Here is a 20,409-nt window from a genome sequence, read left to right on the forward strand (position 1 = left end):
ACTTGTTTGCTTATTATTTACTTGTTTATATTCATTATTAACAAAAAAAGTATGTCAACCCTTATATTAAATATCCTCTATCTGAAGTTTTTACAAAAGCTGTCTAGGGCTTAGTTTCATCCAAGATATCAACAAATACCTTACATTTTAAAAAATTTAAATATCTAATGGGCAAGTGGACGCTTTGTAAAATCATTTGTAAGTATATATGTATGTATTAGAGGTCTGCATCGGAAGATATTTGGTTTCACATTGAAGTTTTCTAGCGAATACGCTTCCTTCTCTTCCTCTCACTGAGAGCGCGGATAGTGAAGAGAAGTATAGTCGCTAAGCGTCGAGTAACTAAGTAAAGTACTCGATAAAAATATATTCCGAAAAAGAGAGGAACATAAAAGACGAGTACTACGTTGTGAAACTTCCGCAAGTAAGAGGTTCCTTCATGTGAAATTTTCAAGTATTTTAGGACGATTTCATTTGAGAGCATAATTTATATACATACATATAAGAAATATGATATGTCTCGTACACATAAAATATATTTACGTTTATTTCTATACGTTTTTATATATATACATGTATATATGTACATACATACATACATATGACTTTCTTTAAGGTTTTTTTATGTCATTGCTCCATATCTACCCTCATAATATGTACATCAAATTTAAATATTGAAACATAATTTTGAAGGTCAGCTTTACCACTTTCGAAAAAAATGCAAATTTTTACATAGGGTTGCCATCTGTCTGAAAATAAAGTGAATTAAAATATTTAAGGGGCTTTACATTTTGCAACGCTTTTATCGAACGAAAGGCATTTCAGAGCACTTTTATCAAGAGGTAATCTTTTTAATAGGGTTGCTGATACAAAATAGAGATTTTCGGTATTCTTGGGACTTATCGATATAACAATCAATATTTTTATCGGGGTTGTTATCGTTATTTTTACCGAATTTGTTATGAGTATTTTTATCGATTTTTTATCGATTTTTTTATCGACTATTTATCGATTTTGTTTTCGATATTTTAATCCATTTTGTTATCGATATTTATATCGCTTTTTTATCGATATTATTAACGATTTTGCTATCGAAATTTTTAACGAATTTGTCATCGATTTTGTAATCGATATTTTTATAGGATTTGTTATCGATATCAATTGCATCGATTCGCATCTAAAATAGTTATCTAAAAAGTTCTTGCTTCAAAAAATAAAACCAAGGTTCTTAATTTGACATCTAATTTTTTTAAATTCTAAAAAACTGTACATATCGGATCTTCTTCACAAATAATTGCTTCACGTATTCCAATACCCATATTTTAATATGTACATAAATATGTATATATTTCATTTATCTAACTCCCTTAATTTTAGTTGAATTTGATGTTTTAAACGGGTGGCAACACCCCTACATATTTATTAGAAATGGAGCCTTTTCAAACCAATTTATATTTATACCATACTTTAGTAACTGATTTAACTTATTAAATAATTTTAATTAAAATTTTTAACAGGTGGCAACCCTTAAAAAAATTAAACCACAGTACACATCTACAAGCCAACCGCTTTAATATCATACCCCATTTTTGGAAATCGAACGAATGCAAACCTGATCACATTAAAAAAAAAATGTCTTCGCGTGTTATAAGTAGAATCCAAACCCATAAACAGAACATAAAACTTCACGTGCAGTTTGACCTTCCTATTTGAAGTTTCCAAATACTACGTTCAGGTTGCCTGATACTTAAGTATGTGAGCATAGCGGAACACGTATTTGGTGAAGGAGAGCGCCGTCGAGTAACACCGTTCAGGAACGCTCATTTGGGATGTTCTCTACTTTTGTTACTTTTTTTTGTGTACCGCAAGCATGTGCTCCTATTTTTCGATTGAATGTGAGAAGTGCAGTTTGGCAGGGAACTTTGCAGCCCTCTAGTATGTATGCACAATATGATCTTGATTCATAACTTAATGCAAAACTATTTATTAAAAAATATTTACAATTGAGTCATATTTTAGCACACATTCCAGTTAATTGGTAACGTGTAAACAAAACCATCGAAAATGCCATTGAAACGCTAAGTATAACAAAAGAAAATAAACAAATTCGTACGAGCACACTTTCACCTTCGCTTGAAGTAATACGTCTCTGGCAACGTGCTTATAATTTACAACAGCAACAATACTCACTAGCAAACTGTCGGAGAGTTCGTTCCGCAACTCTTTCTTTTCTGTTGCTACATATAAACATACATAAGTATCTATGTATGTATTAGGCAATTTCAAGCAAGAAGATTAAAATGGAAAAAGAGGAAGGGCTGAAGTAAGCAATGGAGGGAGCTGGGGGAATGTGATGAATGTATATTCATATGTACATACGTAATAGTATGACATTTTAAGTATAGCTGAGGTGTATCGCAACAGAAAGTGATAAAGTCGTAGAGCTACTTAATGCCACAATCGCAACAACAAAAGGCATTTTGTATACAAATGTAGTTGTTATACATTATGAGTATGTTGGTGTTAAGTCAGACTCAGACACTTTGTGGTTGGGAATATTGATGACTGTAACAAATTAGAGTCCGATTACCAAAGGGAGCTTTTATTGGTTTTTGTATTTCATTCTGCGTGTTATTAGAATTAATAGACAAGTTATGAAATTTACATAAGAAAGTGAAAAATAACCAAGGCAACTAAGTTATAGAATTTACATAAGAAACTGATCAATAACCAAGGCAATAAGTGGAGAAAAATGAAAATGAAAGTTTTTGCTGTCGCGTACGTTAAAAGAATTTAATATGTACGTGCGGTGTAACCTGCAGGGAAACCGCGAACTACCCTGCAAAAATCGCGAATACTCCATGCATGCGTGTAAAGAGTACTCCCTAAGGACCAAAGAGTACTCCAAAATTAACCACAATTCATATAAAAAAATATGGTCCAATTAACATTGCTATGTCCTAGGGCAGGACCATATACTCCATCCCTGCATTACATCAGAGTAGCACAAAACTCCTCCAACATATTAACAATGGCATTGTTGTTATATTTTTTCGTTTGTACACGCTTTTGTTCTTCACTTCTCAAATGCTTTTTCGAAATTAATAAAAACCAAGACAAAAATTAAAAATTACATGTTGCCTCTGACGGCATTCGAACCCGAAGATGCTGGGAGCTAAGAACTAACAGCGAGCATCTCTACATGTTCAGCTACAGCCAGACATGCAAATGTGCTTTCAAATGCTCAACTTCAATCACATTTCGTTAAAACACGAGCAGTTATCGGATAACAAACAATAAGCTGGCGCCGAGACACGAGTTGGTCCGCTACAGCATGACAGAGGAATACTTTTGTAAGTACTCCAATTTACCATAAATAGACTACATGGTCCAACGATTTTTTTTTGAGGGTAGTGAATCAAATTTCTACTTCTGTACAAGATCTTTATTGCCAAAAACGAACCAGTCCGATAGTAACTAGATGCCCACCAGTTCTAAATCACCGAAATGTGGTACTTTTAAAAAAATATTTTATTTCACTTTTTTCACTAAACATTTATATCTAAGGTGACGAATTTAGAATTGTTTCGGAACGATAAAAAATTTAATGCAGAATGAACTAGATCTTATCTGTCGAATTTAGAACTAGTTCGGAACTATCGAAAAAGGGCTTGTTTACTTTACATAGATATGCAGATGCTTTTTCATAGTTTTGTAATGCAAAACAAATTTTTTTTAATATTTTAACATCTTGGGATCGTCTGGAATCGAATAGCGTTTTCTTTTCTCGAAATAATGTTGCATTTATTCTGCCCTACGCCAGGGATGTAAAGTTTTCGTGTTCCTTTCTCAGCATCTTCACATGCATATTACGTGCTCTTTGTCTAAAATGTTGCACTCTGATAATGTTGCCATATAAGGTGACTGGAGCGATTGCAAAAAAAGTTTTGTTATTTTATTATTATTTATTTTACTTTTTTCTTTAATTTATGTGTTTTATTTTCTTTTGTTTTGACTTTATTTCATAATAATAATTTTATTATTAGTTAATTAAAATTTTCAGAGTTAAGTTTTATAAAAAACGTCAACAACAACTATCTGGAAACCACGCTCAAAAATGTAAAAGTTATAATTGAATGGATAAAAAAATGAAAACTCTACCGGCCGTGGGCCTTGAACCTAAGACCTTGCGGCTCTTTAATGCCCATAACCGTCTGTCATGGCAAAATTTTGATCAGATGAACTGTGCCGTTAACACGTATCTATGTATAAGACAGTTTTCACGTAGTTGTGAGTACACTATATGTACAAATGTTAATAGGAATGTATATTCAACTAAAATAATCATATTATGGGTACTTAAAGGGAACAATTTTTGTATCTATGTATATGTAAATATACTCTTATGCTTTAAACGACTAAAATGGTTAAAAGCGGTATACATACATATATTTTTAAGGGAAATTGAACGCTGAAAATCTGGATTTTTTTATATGCTCGGTTTTAAGCTTGAGTAACTTTCGGAGTAGTTAATTTGTGGAAAAATTATAAGTACTTTTTTAAAGCCTTCAAAAATATATACATATCTCTCGTTCTAACTTAAAAACGACTTATGAAACTTCAAGAATGAAAATTTTATTTTTTTATCTTTTATCATGTGGGTAAGGCTTCCTCAAGTGGGCGCCGAATTAAACAAGATTGATATTTTTCAATGATATTCAGGCAGCGCCAAGTTTTCTAGTCGAAAAGTACACTGTGTAAATTTTGTTGCAAAATTCCAAATAGTTTTTTAATCAAAAATTGAAAATTTGGAATTTTTTTTTTCTTTCAAAGTAAGAGTCCGAATCAAAAGTTTTTTGGGTGCAGATTTAATATAATAATATATAATAAAATTATTTGCGCTACAAAATTATTTTTGTTTTTTTTTTTGCTTTTCAATAATATTTTTATTAACAATTGAACATTTAACAATTTTTGCGCCTCGTGGACGAAATTTTTTAACAACAACTTATGTAATAAACATTTCTGCATTTATCTATGAAAAAAATTCGTGCATTTCGATATAGTTTGGTCGAACTGAATTTGTATTTGCCAGCGTGCGCGCCCAACTTCCTTCCCTTCTACGCAGGTTCGATCCCTGCTGAAGTCTAGAAAAAAGAAGTCTGATGAGGAGATGTGGTGATCTTCGAAATAGCTGCTATAAGTTCTACCGCTTAGACTTTGTTGCTTTTTCAATTTTTCCTAATAAACAATCGTGGTACGAAGCTCAATAAAAATATTAAAAATAAAATGTTAATAAGCCACAATACATTGACAAACATAGGGAGATAGTTTTGTTCAAATGTGAGTTCTGCGCATGCCGAGGTTTTGTAAGTAGTAGTATCTGTGAATACCCAGCTAGAAAAATTGCCAGATATTTGTCAGATATCCGTTAGACTCGGCGGCAAAAAAGTCGGAAATCTTTATGATTTCTGACCAATATCGGCCAGAGAAAAGTATAGAGATTGACAGGAATTCTAACCGACGCGTCGTGGGAAATTCTGACTTAATTCTCGACAATCCTGATGGATATCGAAATTCGACATCTTTTTTATACGCTTTTGAATTTTACCTGTCACCAATACTAACTCATTTATGCGAATTACTATTTTGAAGTCCACCAGCATAATTTATAGCGAATTTACATGTCAAACATATATCAATTCAGACTGTAAATAAGATTTTCGATTATACTTGCCTGAAAGTCTCATGGAGGTTAAAAACTAAATTGTCCAACATCTACATAAACTCTTACTTTTTTCATCAGAATCGTTAACGGTTGAGAAAGTATCTAGAAGGTTTACAACAAAAGATAATATTTCCTTCTCTAACCGCGCACACTGGTCCCAAATCAAGAAATTATGGAATTTTGTATAATATGGCCTACCTTTTAAGAAAAAAAATTTTTATATGGAGAAAACCCCATTTTTAGAATTTTAAAGCGCACTCACCACGGATCCGAAATGCGGCTTCATATAAGTCTGCGACCATAAAAAATACACACACTTAAAAAAAATTTAAGAGTAATATTATAATAAAAGCCATTATAGGGTTAATTACAGTTCATAACACAATAAACAATAAATTTTGGCTATTTTTGGATCTGAATCCGGTGGAGATTCGTTTTACTTTGTATACGGATATTTCTCGTGGAGATTTTGAAATTTTCTTAACCGCTTAACTTTCTTCCGTCAGACACATATGTATGCATTTTAAAATATAGGTAGTTTATATGTAAGTCGGTATATCCTAAAATACACTATGTATAATATATTCTATGGCCTTCAAATAGTTACATAGAATAAAAAAAAATATACCAATCGCGCTTAGTTTCACAATTTGCTTGAAAAGGCGAGCAAATGCTTTTACCTGTCATTTTGAATTTTAAGTAAATCACTTTAGATTCAACGAAGCAGAAAGGAAAAGGAAGAGATACTTCCTCTCAGGCAAGAAATATTGTTTCTGGTGTTCCACAAGGATCTGTACTTGGGCCGTTGTTGTTCAGTCCTTTTGTTAATGATGTGTTCTCTGTGTGTCGATACGTGAATATACATGCATATGCTGACGATATTCAACTGTACTTGTCTAGTCGTATTGGTCTGGTTGATGATTTGTGTTGTAAAATTAATAGTGACTTGTCTGCGGTATCTGCTTGGGCTCGTGATAATTGTTTGTGTTTAAATGCTGCAAAATCCTTCGTATTGCCAATTAGTAATAGTGTAATCCATCTTGATGATATCCCTGAATTCTATATAGAAACTAGTGCCCTAACGGTTAATGAAAAAATTAAAAATTTAGGTTTTATTATTAACTCCCAAGGTGAGTCCTCGTGATCATGTTAATAAAGTTGTAAGTAGCGTTTATGCTGTGTTACGTCGATTAAGGATTTCTGCATCTTATACACCACAATTATCTCGCAGCGAGGAGCTGCATATTTTTGTACAGATTGATGAAGTCCCGATCTCCAAAATATCTGTATGAAAAGCTAACTATGACTAAGTCTAGGCGACATCAAATTCTGCTTGTTCCTAAGAACACGTACTTGACTTCTTCCAGAATGTTCTTTGTTAACGCTGTGAGACTCTGGAATGCCATACCTGAATCTACCAAGGCTAAGCTGAATAGCGGAAACTGCAAAGTAATAATATACGATTACTTTAAAAGAATTTAAATCTTGGATGTGGTTGCAATTGTTCTATTTTTCACTTTTCTTTTTATTCTCCTGTTCTCTACTTTTCCTCTTTCTTCTACTTATTCATTTCTTTTTCTTTAGCTTAAAATGTCTCCTAGCATTAATTCTAATTTAAGATTAAATGTAATAATTATGTAAATTTTTTTTTCTAAAGTATTAATTTGATATAAAACATAAATATTGTACATGTACCACGCTCGATGCACTATAAAAATACATTGTCTTAGATGTGCAATACATTGTTTTCTAATAATAATAATAATAATAATAATAATAATAATAATAATAAAACCCTAAGATACCCAGTTTCAAAGAAATCTACCGATTTTCTAAATTTTTCGGCCGCCGTATTAGATCCACCATTTTGAATTTTTAGTAAGCGACTTCAGATTCGTAATCAGCGACCCAAAAATCCCTTAGATAAGAAGTGGTGTAAAAATCCATCAAAGGGTATTTGTTTAAATAGTTTCGACCAGCGAGATATGCGATCAGAACCACTGTGCAGCGTACATCCCATTGCTCGGACGGAGGTAGTTTCGCAACCGAATACACGTTTACATAGCAAGCCGCTTCTTCTAAGCATAACACCCGCTTCCAGCCGCACCTACTGGTGAAAATTAACTGCCCCATTCCCACACCACTGACAAAACTCAGCGGCTGACTTTTGCCTTTACTACTGCGCCTAATACTATGCCGCAAATTTATTTTAAGCTGTCGTATGACAATTGTCAGTTTTATTGTTATGACCTACTGAGTAAGTGACAACGGCGAAACAATGTTTATATTTTGTTTTAGGCGCAGTAATTGTGACAATAGTCATATGATGAATTTTGTCAGTGTTGTGGAAATAGGGCGTTACGTGACATCCTTAAAGTGGTAAATTTGTAACAATATTCAAAGTATATTCGACATGCAATTGTACAGGGGGAGATTCTGTAACCAGTTAGCGAAATTTTCTGATCGCTATCGCACTAGTTGAGGCAAACACATTCCTATCATACGTCAACAATTGCGATAGTGATCCGAAAATTGTCGCTAACTGGTTACAGAAGCTCCCCCCAGGAGTATCATATAACCAAGCTAGTTTTTATCTATACCAATGGCTGAAGTGTGATCTGTAATTTTGCCATTCTTTTTTCAGAATTGTTGTATTTATCGAATACTGCTAAATACGAATGAAAGCTCAAGACAAAGCAGAGAAAGGCAGACAGAAGTTTGGTGGCATGAGTTTTCGATAATAATGTTTCAAGATTTGCCAGGAATGTTCGCTAAAATATATGGGAACACAGGTATATAAATATGTATGTGAAAGCGTTGCAACCGTGCACAGGAAGTTGTAAATAACGAGCTACACATAGAGAAAAGTTCAAATGTGTAACAAGTATTAAGAGGTGATGTATTTGACGAAAAGTTCAGTTAAGTTGTATAGCAAACTTTCGTCTTTTATTTAGCAATCCAGTGAAAGAACCCTAAGGATAATTGAGGAGATCATCGATTAAATTAGTAAACTGTAACAGATTGTTTTCAATCGTGATTTTCTAATAAAAAAATTATTTTTAGACCTAATTATAAAATAGGGCCACAACGACCCACCATTCCATAGATATCCGGCGGCAATAATTGTTAAATCGCCAAAAAAAAGCTAGAGGTCATATTTTTTTCTAACTTAGAGGGACATACCTTTTAGGGATCCAACAAATCTATTCTCCAACGTTGGTATTAGTATGTGGAAGCTCAATTCCAATAGGATTTGACCACAATGTTTGCTGTATTCAAAAGAAATTGACCACCATGCAAAAATCCTCTAATTACTAACCTTAAACTCGAACTGAAGTATGCATATTGATTTACATTCTGGAACAGGGCACGCAGTAGATTATTTCCTTTGCAAAACTTTAAAACGATACAGCAGCTTTGTTGCTTTTTTATTACGATATGGAAAAAAACTATAACAGTGCATCCGTTATAACGTGAACTATTTTGAAAGGTGACAGGTAACAAGATCAACGGAAATAAGGTCAATTGACACCATTTCATATACTGGTGCGAAATAAAGTCAATTGACATTATTACCTTTTGAAAAGCGAAATAAAGCCAACAAAAATTCGGAAACAAAGTAAATTATGCTATTTCCTCATTCAAATGGAAATAGCGTCAACAATGCTTAAAGTACTATGTCGATTCAAATAAAAAAATTTTAATCTTGTATCGTACGTGAGATATGAATGATGTTACAATAAACATTGCCTCAAAAGTGTTATTTCCATAGATGAAAGAGGTTATTGCGAAATCATCCGTGTGCTATTAATAAACACACAATCATGAACCGCCACCAATTGATTTTATTAAAATAATTAAACTTACGATTATAATAAAAACACGATGCGAAAAACCAAACCCAGAAAGAGCTAGAATCATATATGTAATACTCCTATATTGGCAGTAAGAGCTAGTACTGTCCGAAAACACTATAGTACAGATATATCAATAAACACGTACGAAAGAATAGGAACACATACGTTTATAAATAAACATGTACACATATACAAAAACGGCACTCAAGTACACAACACATTGACAAAAACGGTACTAGACTGTCTCGCTTTGATTTCGGAATGCTTACACATTGAGAAGTTAGCTTACTGCCAATATAGAAGTATTACATATATGGCTAGAATACGAGAATTATTTGAAGAAAGAATGTAGAAATGATCAAGAACATTCAAAACATTTTTAGGTTCCACAAAAATAAAGCGAACACTATTAAATTTCAAACCGCCAAACCGCGTCGAGACCTGCCGCGCCGCGGCGCTGCGCAAATTTAATGTTTGAAAGAGCAATAATGTCAATGGATTTTATTTCGCTTTTGAAAAGGTAAATTGTCAATTGACTTTATTTCACACCAGTATGCGAAAAAGTGTAAATTGACATTATTCCCGTTGATCTTGTTACCTGTCACCATTTTGAAACGAATTCCTGCGCCCCCCCAACAAACTAAAGCTTGTATAAAAAAATCGTTTGACCAAATTTACTGGATTTATGCTCAAGTCATTGGGCTTTCTAAATTTATTTACTTACGTTGTAGGTTAGCCAATGTTGAAGGGTGTTCACGTAATCACGAGTTCACTGCAAATAACTTAGCCTTAACCAGATTCTCCCGCCTCTAAAGTTCCAAAACCTAACAACTGTATTTAGGTCAGCTATTGCCCAATTAATATTCACTGTTTAAGGACTTTTTACTGGAAAACAGAATCATACATTCACTGCTGACAAACAGCTCAGAAAGCACTATGATGAATCACCCGGAAACTTTACTAAAATCTCATCTCAACTTTTCCACTTTAACATTTGAGGTAGCAACGTTGCATATTCGCATTTCGTCTGCTTCTTCTATTGCTTGGTCAACTGATGACGGGCACAATACACTATGCCCAACAGCCCAATAGACTGGGTGGCGTATGCAATCGAATGGTTTTTAATAAGGAAAAGCAGAACGTAGCTGTGTTACTTGAGTAATAACTGAAACTGATTTTCGAGTGGAAGGCATTCAATGCGCGTTTGGCGCCTGATTAGTTTCAAATTATCTTCGCCTTTTCTTTATAGGAAGTTTCATTTGAACTTTAATTGCGCTTTGCTTCGCGTTTCTAATTAAAGTTTTGTAATTACAATGACTGAGCGGGAACATTTTGCAGGCAAAAATTTGTTCTTGCTGTAATGTTATCAATTCTAAAAATATATGTATACTTACATATGTACATACATATGTATGTACATATTTATGCATATGATTATGTTTAGAAAACGATTTCCATTTAATAAAAATTTATTTCTCCGTATTTTAGTTTATACATACGCCTCATTATAGCAGAATTAGTGGACGCTCCAACTTAGATTCGAAAAATCTAGCAGATCCGAGCAAATATTTCGCCTGTTCACATCAATCATACAATTTCTCGCACTATGACAACCTGTTGGCATGTTTTACGATGGCGCGTTCTGCTTTCAGCCATAATATTACTAATCATGAGCTTCATCCACATGACCCAAGGTAAAAGCGAAAAACAAATTTTACATTATTTTCATTTGTGCGTTTATATATATGTATGTAAATTGTAGTTACGAAAAATCGTTTGCTTTCCTTCTCTCCTCATGTAGGTTTCCCATTTGTCTTCAACACTAATCGCAAACTCATAAATTGGACTGCTCCAGAGGATAACTGGGAAATAGAGTTAGCACCACGCAGCATTACACCGCACGTAGAACTGAAAAAGTTTTCGCACCGCACCGATCCCAACCCTGGACAAAGCGATGAAGCGTTTCTGGAGCGATTGCGGCAGCTCAAGCGCAATGACACAATGGCGCGCATGCTTTGGTACGACACTACACCTGATGGCCTCAATTATCCGCCCTTCGTGGATAAGGCGCTGAAGCTTTTCAATCTTAAACAAGTGGCTTTCGAGATCGAGAACAGTGTAATGTCCAAAGTGTCTTGCACAGCTTGCAAAGCAGGGGCTGGCTTGCTGCAGCACTATATCCGCGCTGGCAAAACGGAGGCGGAGATCATTAAATTGATTTACGAATTTTGTGTTAATCTCAATATACAAAGCCCACGCGTTTGCGAGGGAGTGTCGACACTATTCGGTAGTGAAGTGATCTACGTCCTTCAGCGCGTCAATCTCGGGCCAGATGAGATTTGTAGTTTCGTTATTGGCGATGCTTGCGGCGACGTTTACAATCCATACCATGAGTGGGAGGTGATATTCCCGCCAGTACCGAAACCTCCGGCTGCAGAGCTGGGTGTGCCAAAAGAGGCGGCTCCATTTTTCAAAGTGCTACACATCTCAGACACACATTACGACCCACATTATGTGGAAGGTTCTAATGCCAACTGCAACGAGCCACTGTGTTGCCGACTGAGCAGCGGACGTCCGTCTAATCCAAATGACGCAGCTGGGAAATGGGGAGATTATCGTAAGTGCGATACGCCGAAGCGAACTGTGGATAATATGTTGGAACACATTGCGGACACGCACAAGGACATTGACTACATTCTGTGGACTGGTGATCTGCCGCCACACGATGTTTGGAATCAGACCAAAGAAGAGAACTTGGAGATCATCAAAGAAACAGTGCGTCAGATGACTGAAAAGTTTCCGGGTGTGCCTATCTTCCCAGCGTTGGGCAATCATGAAAGTGCGCCGGTGAATAGCTTTCCGCCACCTTATGTGAACCAAGTGGATATCTCTATATCATGGCTTTATGATGAGTTGGATGTACAATGGCGTCGATGGCTGCCGCAAAGTGTCTCGCACACTGTGCGGCGTGGCGCGTTTTACTCAGTCCTGGTCCGACCAGGCTTCCGCATCATTTCTCTAAATATGAACTATTGCAACAACAAAAATTGGTGAGCTCTAAAGCGAGTTAATTCCCCTCTAACAAATCGGCCTTTCTTTTAATGTTGATTCTCAACTACTAATTTAATTTCCTTATTTTACAGGTGGCTACTGCTTAACTCTACGGATCCGGCAACTGAACTTCAATGGTTCATTTATGAGCTGCAAAGTGCTGAGTTCTCCAATGAAAAAGTGCACGTGATCGGTCACATACCACCAGGTCATCCAGATTGTTTAAAGGTGTGGTCGCGCAACTTTTATCGTATCATTTCACGATACGAAAGCACAATTACGGCACAATTCTATGGACACACACACTTTGATGAATTCGAAATGTTCTACGATCCACACGACCTAAGTGAGTAATTGTTTTCTAACGCTGACGAGATTTTACAGTTTGGTTGTTGTAGGTCATCCCACAAGTATCGCATATATTGGGCCATCGGTATCACCTTATTATGACCTCAACCCGGGTTACCGCATTTATTATGTGGACGGGGATCATGACACTACCACTCGTTTGGTTATAGATCACGAGTCTTGGATCATGAACTTAAAGGAAGCAAACCTTTACGATTACCCAATTTGGTATAAGTTGTATACTACTCGCGCGGTATATAATATGAAGGCTCTCAGGCCAGTGGATTGGAGTAATTTAATTGATGAGATGGCGAATAATCAGGAACTATTTGATTTATATTACAAGTAAGTTTAACCCTACAAGCCATACCCGACTGTGATAACTGTTATTTCGACAAATTTTATAACAAAATATATCGTTACTTCAATTTACTTAATTATTTAATTTACTAATATTTAATTTAAAATACTTTTTGTTAGAAGTATTAAAATACAACTTTAATAAAAATTTTAAAGTTCTTGTACCAAACACAACGGAGTTGCATGCCACTTTTTAAAAAGCCCTACTTGTTTTTGATACTCTTTTTGTAAAGGCAGTGTCACACGATTGGGCATCTGCCCAAAATTTGGTGCAAATCGTACCCCAATCGTGCGAATAAATAAATATTTTACTTTATCCCAATCATGACCAAAATTCTTATAAATTTTCCAATAGAAGTGTTGTACCAATCGTGGTGACTACAATAAAAATTGTGATCCGATTTTTTTTTTACTTTGTACCAATAGCCCAATATAAAAACTGTACAAATCTGTACAAATATACCAATCGTGTGACACTACCTTAATGTTTTTGCTTCACCTATAAGTAGTTGTTTAAATATAGTAAAATGTTTTATTTATTATTATTAAGCGAGTACAACGACTCCATGGACAGGTCCACAAAAAGTTACTTCCTTAAGCCCCACAGTCACCAAAATTATTTCTGATTCTTCTGTGGGAAGAATTTCTTTAAGTAATACTGGTGGTATTCTAAAAAATAATAAAATTCTAGACAAGATTGAGATTGGCTTATGTAATTAACACAGCTTTGGGGACTAACAACTGGGGCTAAGTTTTTCAGATGTTCAAAATTTATTCATTAGTTCAGATACTAGTGGCTATAGCTTCTGAAAATAGACAATTTTATATTTACATTTTGTAAAACATTTTTCTCTTTCTCAGAAATTACTGGAAGAACTCACCTATTCGGCCAGCATGCGATGCGGAGTGCCGGAAACGAATGCTTTGTGATTGCAAGAGCGGGCGGTCGCATGACAGACGACATTTCTGCCAAGACGTTGAGGCGAAAATAGATGATGGGTCGTCAAAATCATGGAAATCATGGCTCTACCGCGGATTGACCAGCTCGTACGTACATTTAGTTGCATGAAATTATATGTATGTAACTTGTTCAAGAGATTGTGAATGATTCGTCTGGTGTCGGTTTTTGTAGTTGGGATTGGTTTAAAGCGTTTATGTATGAAGTGAATTGGCATATAAGTAAAATTTTATGTCTGCAGATGCCATTAAAGTAATTAAAAGTATGGTATATGTTTTTCTTCTAACACTTTTTGTACTATGCGCATGATTCAATAATTAAAGGTTCGATAATCTGACAATTGTCTCGCTACCACCGCTGACTTAGCAACGAAACAGTTTTGTTTATCTTCAATTATACTGGAAAACAGTAGCTGCAATATATCTATTTATTTATGTGCAAAATATCTATTTATATACACTGGGGTGTTTTGAACTACAAATTGGAGAGCGATATTCAAAGTGAGTCGAGGTTATATACAACAGGGGAAAATCAAAAATTTATAGAAGACGCTTCTCTTACATACAGCCCATCTTAGCTTAAAGGAACGGATTCTGACTAAATTAATAAAAACTATTTTACGTATTCATTTGATCTATACAACAGTATAGCAACAACAATTCTCCCTTTAGACGAAGTTTTTCTATAAAAACTTCTCACATTAGTGTTGCAAAACTATAGATAGTTCCACCATCGATAGTTTTTGATAGTTTTAAAAAACTATTGAGTCCTCGATAGTCTACAAGTAAATAAACCATCGATAGTACTATCGTATGTATTTAAATGGTTCCTAGAAAGAATTTTTTAACTGCCAAGAAATGCGTATTTATTTTTGTTATATGTATGTACATATAGAAACACATTGATGCAGAAATATTCCCAGAGCATCTAGAAGCATTTCTGCATCAAAAAGAAAATTAAAAAAAAAAAAATCGTTATTTTGGCGGGTAAAGACACTATGCAGGTCTTAAGAAAAGCAAAAACGGCATATAAAATGACGCACAAGATGGGCTAAGAAATTTTCTTGAGGCAGTACGCAGTTCTTAAGAAATTTGCTACGCTTTATATTATGGTTTTCTAAAGTTTTTTGTGTAAAAAGAGCACAAGGCGACCCCGGTTTGTAAGATAAATATATGGCGTTCCATTATTTCTTGAGGAAAGAGGGAGGCAACAGCCATATCGTATCAGGTGTCATAATTTCTTCGAAACACACACGAAATAATGGCAATTTTTTCTTTACCGTTTTCTTGAAAGCTGCTTATTGGCCTTTGGTATTGAACAAGTATGTTGTGATAACGTTGGAAATTTGTTTAAATATTTCGTAGGCGAGAAGAGGGGCCCGGCCCATATTTATTACGGGGACCGGATTTTTTCTCTACGGCCCTGTGTATACATATGAATATAAAGCACATTTATCTGACGAAAACATACTCTTTTTAATTCGATGTTTACATACAACTTATGGTAATTTTACTTTAGTTTTAAGACCTTTTGCTGTTTTAGTGCCGCTAAATAGCACATAAAATACCTAGATTCCTTATTATTTCGTTTAAAATGTCGAATTAACTGCAAATATATCAGAATTTACCAACGGGATTTCGCTATTAATTGCCTACCCCGCGTACTTTTCTACTACAATTTTCGCACCGAGGAATTTTATTCAGTGCCCTTTCTCCGTCCTTTGTAAATGCAACCTTTTGTAAAGGAGTGCCGTAACGCGGTTGGCAATAATTATAGTTATAAATAATTATCTATCCTTTTATTATTGAATCATGTACTATGCGCACAAATCGATAAAATATTGAAAAAAGTTAGTTTTAAAAAAGCGTGCGTAGTACTGTAGCTTCTGGTCTTTGTCTGCTACTAAACAAAGCTGTTGTTTGTTCTTCATTAAAAGTAGTATAATCAATCTGGGAGAATACAACACATACTACGAAAATTAGACTTGTTGAAAACGTGGCAATCAGTTCAGAATAAAATATCCAAAATGTGCAATAGAGCGTCATCGGGTTATTATTGAAATTAGTAAAAAACCTAAAAATTTTCTCATCTTATCGCCAAGAGCTCTTTAGTGTATCAAATTAGTTATTTTATTATAGAGATAATCCGCATAAATAAAAAAAGTGTCTTTTGCGTATAACTATGGTGACCATATTTTAGAAACAAAAATACAGTACAAGTTTCATTATGTAAATGCAAAAGATGGGGCTTGTAGCCACATACATAGGTATGTGTAGCTGCTGCAACTGAAGTAAGGTCCATTCGTTTTTGTGGGGTTACAGTATTGTGACGAACGCTGGCCAAAAACACGTCCAAAAGCAAAATGAAAAGGGTGCTAATCACGAGGGCATTTCGCTCCAACCCAAGTAAAGCTCCTAATGCTCTCTCGGTCCTTCTTGAGACTAGCCTCAGTCTAGCCTGCTTTGATAACAAGTTTGCAAGAATCCCCGTTAGGAGCAAATTTTAAAGGGCAAACGCTATACACTAGACCTATTTCAATCTTCAGCGAGGGTTCTCCGCAAAATAATAAAGTCGACAGCAGTATCCATATGGTTAACCACTTCGAATCATAAACCTCCGTTTACTGAAGTACCGTTATGTCTTCTAAGCTAAATTAAGAGATACTAAAAAGTCTGCTCTGCTGTTATAGAATACTCCAACACCATCTACGAAGCTTCGATTTAATATCTATACTGCAACAACACCTCATCGAAGGCAGCAAGGAAGAATGGCTTTAAACGATTTTCCTACGCGATGCACAAAAACTACACTCTGGGGTTCCCGGGCACAAAATTATTCCTGGAAACAACATAGCGAACAAGCTGGTACGCAGGGGCACTAACGAACACTGTATAATGGGAATATTCATCACGCTTAGGGACACGATATCGAAGCGAAAGTATCGATATGGAACTCATTTGAAGTATCGCTGTAAAAATATCGGGTACTCATTAATATCGGAATAAAAATACTCGATGTCCCTAATATCGATACCAAAATTCAAAAAAAAAAATCTCTTAACAATGGAGTCGTATGTAGGCGTTGTGGTGTAGTGATTAGAAGTGCTTTGAAAAAAGGACAAAGTAGATTTCTCGAAAAACAAATAAAGTCAGAAGACATCATCATGAGAAAAAACACCTTCTTTTAAAATAAAGTACTGATGGTCACCGTACGTATGACGCCAGATACGCTCAATGATCAACTTAGGATCCAAGATGGCCGCCACCTTTCCCCCGCTATCTTCAGTGGATTCAAATACTTGAATACTAAAAAAAAACTATTAGTTCTGGAACAATGGCCATCGTTTTGATTTTGTAAAGGTTTATCTTTTCTAAAATACAGTATTTTTATCTTTTCATTAATGCAGTCGCAGTTAATGGTGTTGAGTTGGACGAAATTCGCTAGGTTTTCATTAATTTGAATAATATCTACCCTGGTCACTCTCGACAGAGCATTTTGAATGCTTTATGCTGGAAATGTTTCTAAACCAATTGGCACATTTCGAGCTGGTCTTGAGTTTTGTTTTTAAAACCAGATTGACTACACTTAAGTAAATTAATATGTGCTATCACTGATCTTTGCTTATTTTGTAGAGTTTCTGCCGTTACTACCACATATGCAGCTGTTTCGCGAGTACTAAATTAAATCACTCTGAAAATACGAGTACAATTGCTTTAGATTATGTAATAACCAACTATGTAGAACATATGTATCGCTACTCAACTACACATACATATCTCCAAAGCACATATTCGGTTTTAAGGGCCGATTTCATAATGAAACACTTAAAGTTCCTTTTGCAAAAGAGTTCATTTAGTTAAAGTGACATTTAAATGTACTTTAAACAAGAAGTGTTTTCATAAATATGTTACCTAAAGCATCCTTTAAATTTTAAAATATTATTTAATTTTATTATGAAATCGGCCCTAGGTATTCAAAATATTGGCCTGTTTGATTAGTTTGAAAAATGCATATTCCATTTATTTTGTAAATGTATCACTTTCATTTAAACTTAACCCATTTTGCTAATAAACACAATGCTTCAATATTTTACCAAATGGTGTTTGGACCAACAAATTTGACACCACCCATTACACAATGCGGATATGCTATTAAATAACGGTAATCGGCAAACAAAACTTGCACTAATAACGAACACGAAACACCACTCCAGCGAGGAGAACACGGCAGAGGAAGCCACAACCACTGAGAAGTGGACGGTGCCGGAGGCGCTTTACATATTTACGCGCTAAGGAGTGTGGCGGCAATGCTTTACGTTCACAAACATACATTAAATTGCTGGATACCAGAAAGGTTTCTGGTTGCTTTGCTTGGAAATAAATGAACAAAACTGTGAATACAACAATGTACATATATATAAATAAATACATGCAATTTATAAATACTCTTACTCTTGAACTATAAACATTTGAAATATATAATGGTACTAAATCCAATGAAATAAAATTTCTCTTACAAATATTCTTGAAATCCTTAACATTTAGTTATAGCCTCATCTCGTCCATCACGTACCTGCCCAAGTACCTGTTGGGCTTGGGTTGAGCTGAATCTATACTTAGCAGCTTACGAAAACACTCACATCCGATGTAAAAAATATCCTTTCCATATAAAACATTGACAAAATCGAACTATCAGCGAGAAACGAGAGTGGATGCATTCTGAGTATCGAATACCTTGCGAATTTTGTCCAGTGAAAGTGCAAAAACAAAACTCATCCACAAGCTACAATGAAATTAAGTCACTTAAAATCATTTAATGTACTAGATAGTATGCACATAAATACGTGTAGGGAAGTGTACATACTTACATATATATGTGCATTAATTATGTGATCATTAGGATTAAATTATTTACTTATATGTATGTATGTAAGTAAAACATGATTTTTAATATAATGATTTTTTGTTAATCGCTAGTTAAGTGTATTATTATTTAGCAAACGTACACACGCAGTCATAAAATAAGCAAAAGGCGATACAAGTTAACCACAATTGTTCGCACACCTGCAAATACACTCATACGATTAGTTACAACGCAAATTAAATGTTAATATAAATGCATACGTAAAATAAGACACATTTTTATAGACAAAGCAAATAAATAATTCATTAAAGTAGAAATATCACGTTTTATTTACAAATTTGAGTAGAAACTCGTATTCATTTTTCCGTCGTACTGTACAAAACATACGAGCTTTCGATTGGTACTATCGTAGACACAAACCCTCTCATTAGTTTGAAAGCTAATGTGTTAGTCAGTGTTGCCACACAATCTTTTTATTTTTTACCAAAATCACCGAAAAAAGTTACCAAATTCAACAAATAATTACCAAACTTATTTTATGTGCAGAACTGTACAAACATACACATCAAGCCCTAACCGCCAAAATAACAGAAATATTCCTAGAGCATCTAGATGCCTTTCTGCAAACAAAAAAAAAAATATTTGAAAAAAATGTTGCTTTCGTTATTTTGGCAGTTAGGGCTCTATATGTATGTTTGTTCTGCACATAAAATAAGTTTGGTAATTTTTTGTAATATGTTAAAACTTATCAAAATATGGTGCGCCTATAATTTTTTCGACCACTGTATGTAGACAAGTGACAAGAAAATATATCAAAAATTCAACACTTGAATGAAAGCTTTCGACTCACTCATAGACAGAGTGAAGTCTCCCGCTGAATGCCGTAACTTTTTGAACGAGAACATGCATATTTACGTAGAATTCAACTCATAACGGGTGATTTTTTTGAGGTTAGGATTTTCATGCATTAGTATTTGACAGATCACGTGGGATTTCAGACATGGTGTCAAAGAGAAAGATGCTCAGTATGCTTTGACATTTCATCATGAATAGACTTACTAACGAGCAACGCTTGCAAATCATTGAATTTTATTACCAAAATCAGTGTTCGGTAATGTGTTTCGCGCTTTACGTCCGATTTATGGTCTACATAATCGACCAAGTGAGCAAACAATTAATGCGATTGTGACCAAGTTTCGCACTCAGTTTACTTTATTGGACATTAAACCAACCACACGAATGCG

The 20,409-nt window shown here is 34.7% G+C and overlaps 1 protein-coding gene across 7 annotated transcripts in view; it reads left to right on the top strand.

The window, feature by feature from the left end:
• Positions 1 to 19,482, top strand: part of LOC118742382 (sphingomyelin phosphodiesterase) — a 70,771-nt gene extending 51,289 nt beyond the window's left edge. For 2 of the 7 annotated variants that reach the window (XM_036474412.1, XM_036474414.1), the window contains exons 2-7: positions 11,074 to 11,279; positions 11,387 to 12,635; positions 12,729 to 12,982; positions 13,035 to 13,329; positions 14,206 to 14,391; positions 16,992 to 18,028. In XM_036474412.1, coding sequence (XP_036330305.1) covers positions 11,192 to 11,279; positions 11,387 to 12,635; positions 12,729 to 12,982; positions 13,035 to 13,329; positions 14,206 to 14,391; positions 16,992 to 17,079 — 2,160 coding nt within the window. In that variant the 5' untranslated portion in view covers positions 11,074 to 11,191 and the 3' untranslated portion in view covers positions 17,080 to 18,028. Of the gene's footprint in view, positions 1 to 8,372; positions 8,521 to 11,073; positions 11,280 to 11,386; positions 12,636 to 12,728; positions 12,983 to 13,034; positions 13,330 to 14,205; positions 14,392 to 16,991; positions 18,745 to 18,846 lie in introns of those variants that run through there. The other 5 variants (XR_004993374.1, XM_036474413.1, XM_036474416.1 and 2 more) reach the window with 5 other exon arrangements.
• The last annotated feature ends 927 nt before the right edge of the window (positions 19,483 to 20,409 follow it).

Source organism: Rhagoletis pomonella, unplaced genomic scaffold (assembly GCF_013731165.1).
Source record: "Rhagoletis pomonella isolate Grant_MI unplaced genomic scaffold, Rhpom_1.0 Rhpom_scaffold_00007, whole genome shotgun sequence".
Taxonomy (NCBI): Eukaryota; Metazoa; Arthropoda; class Insecta; order Diptera; family Tephritidae; genus Rhagoletis; species Rhagoletis pomonella.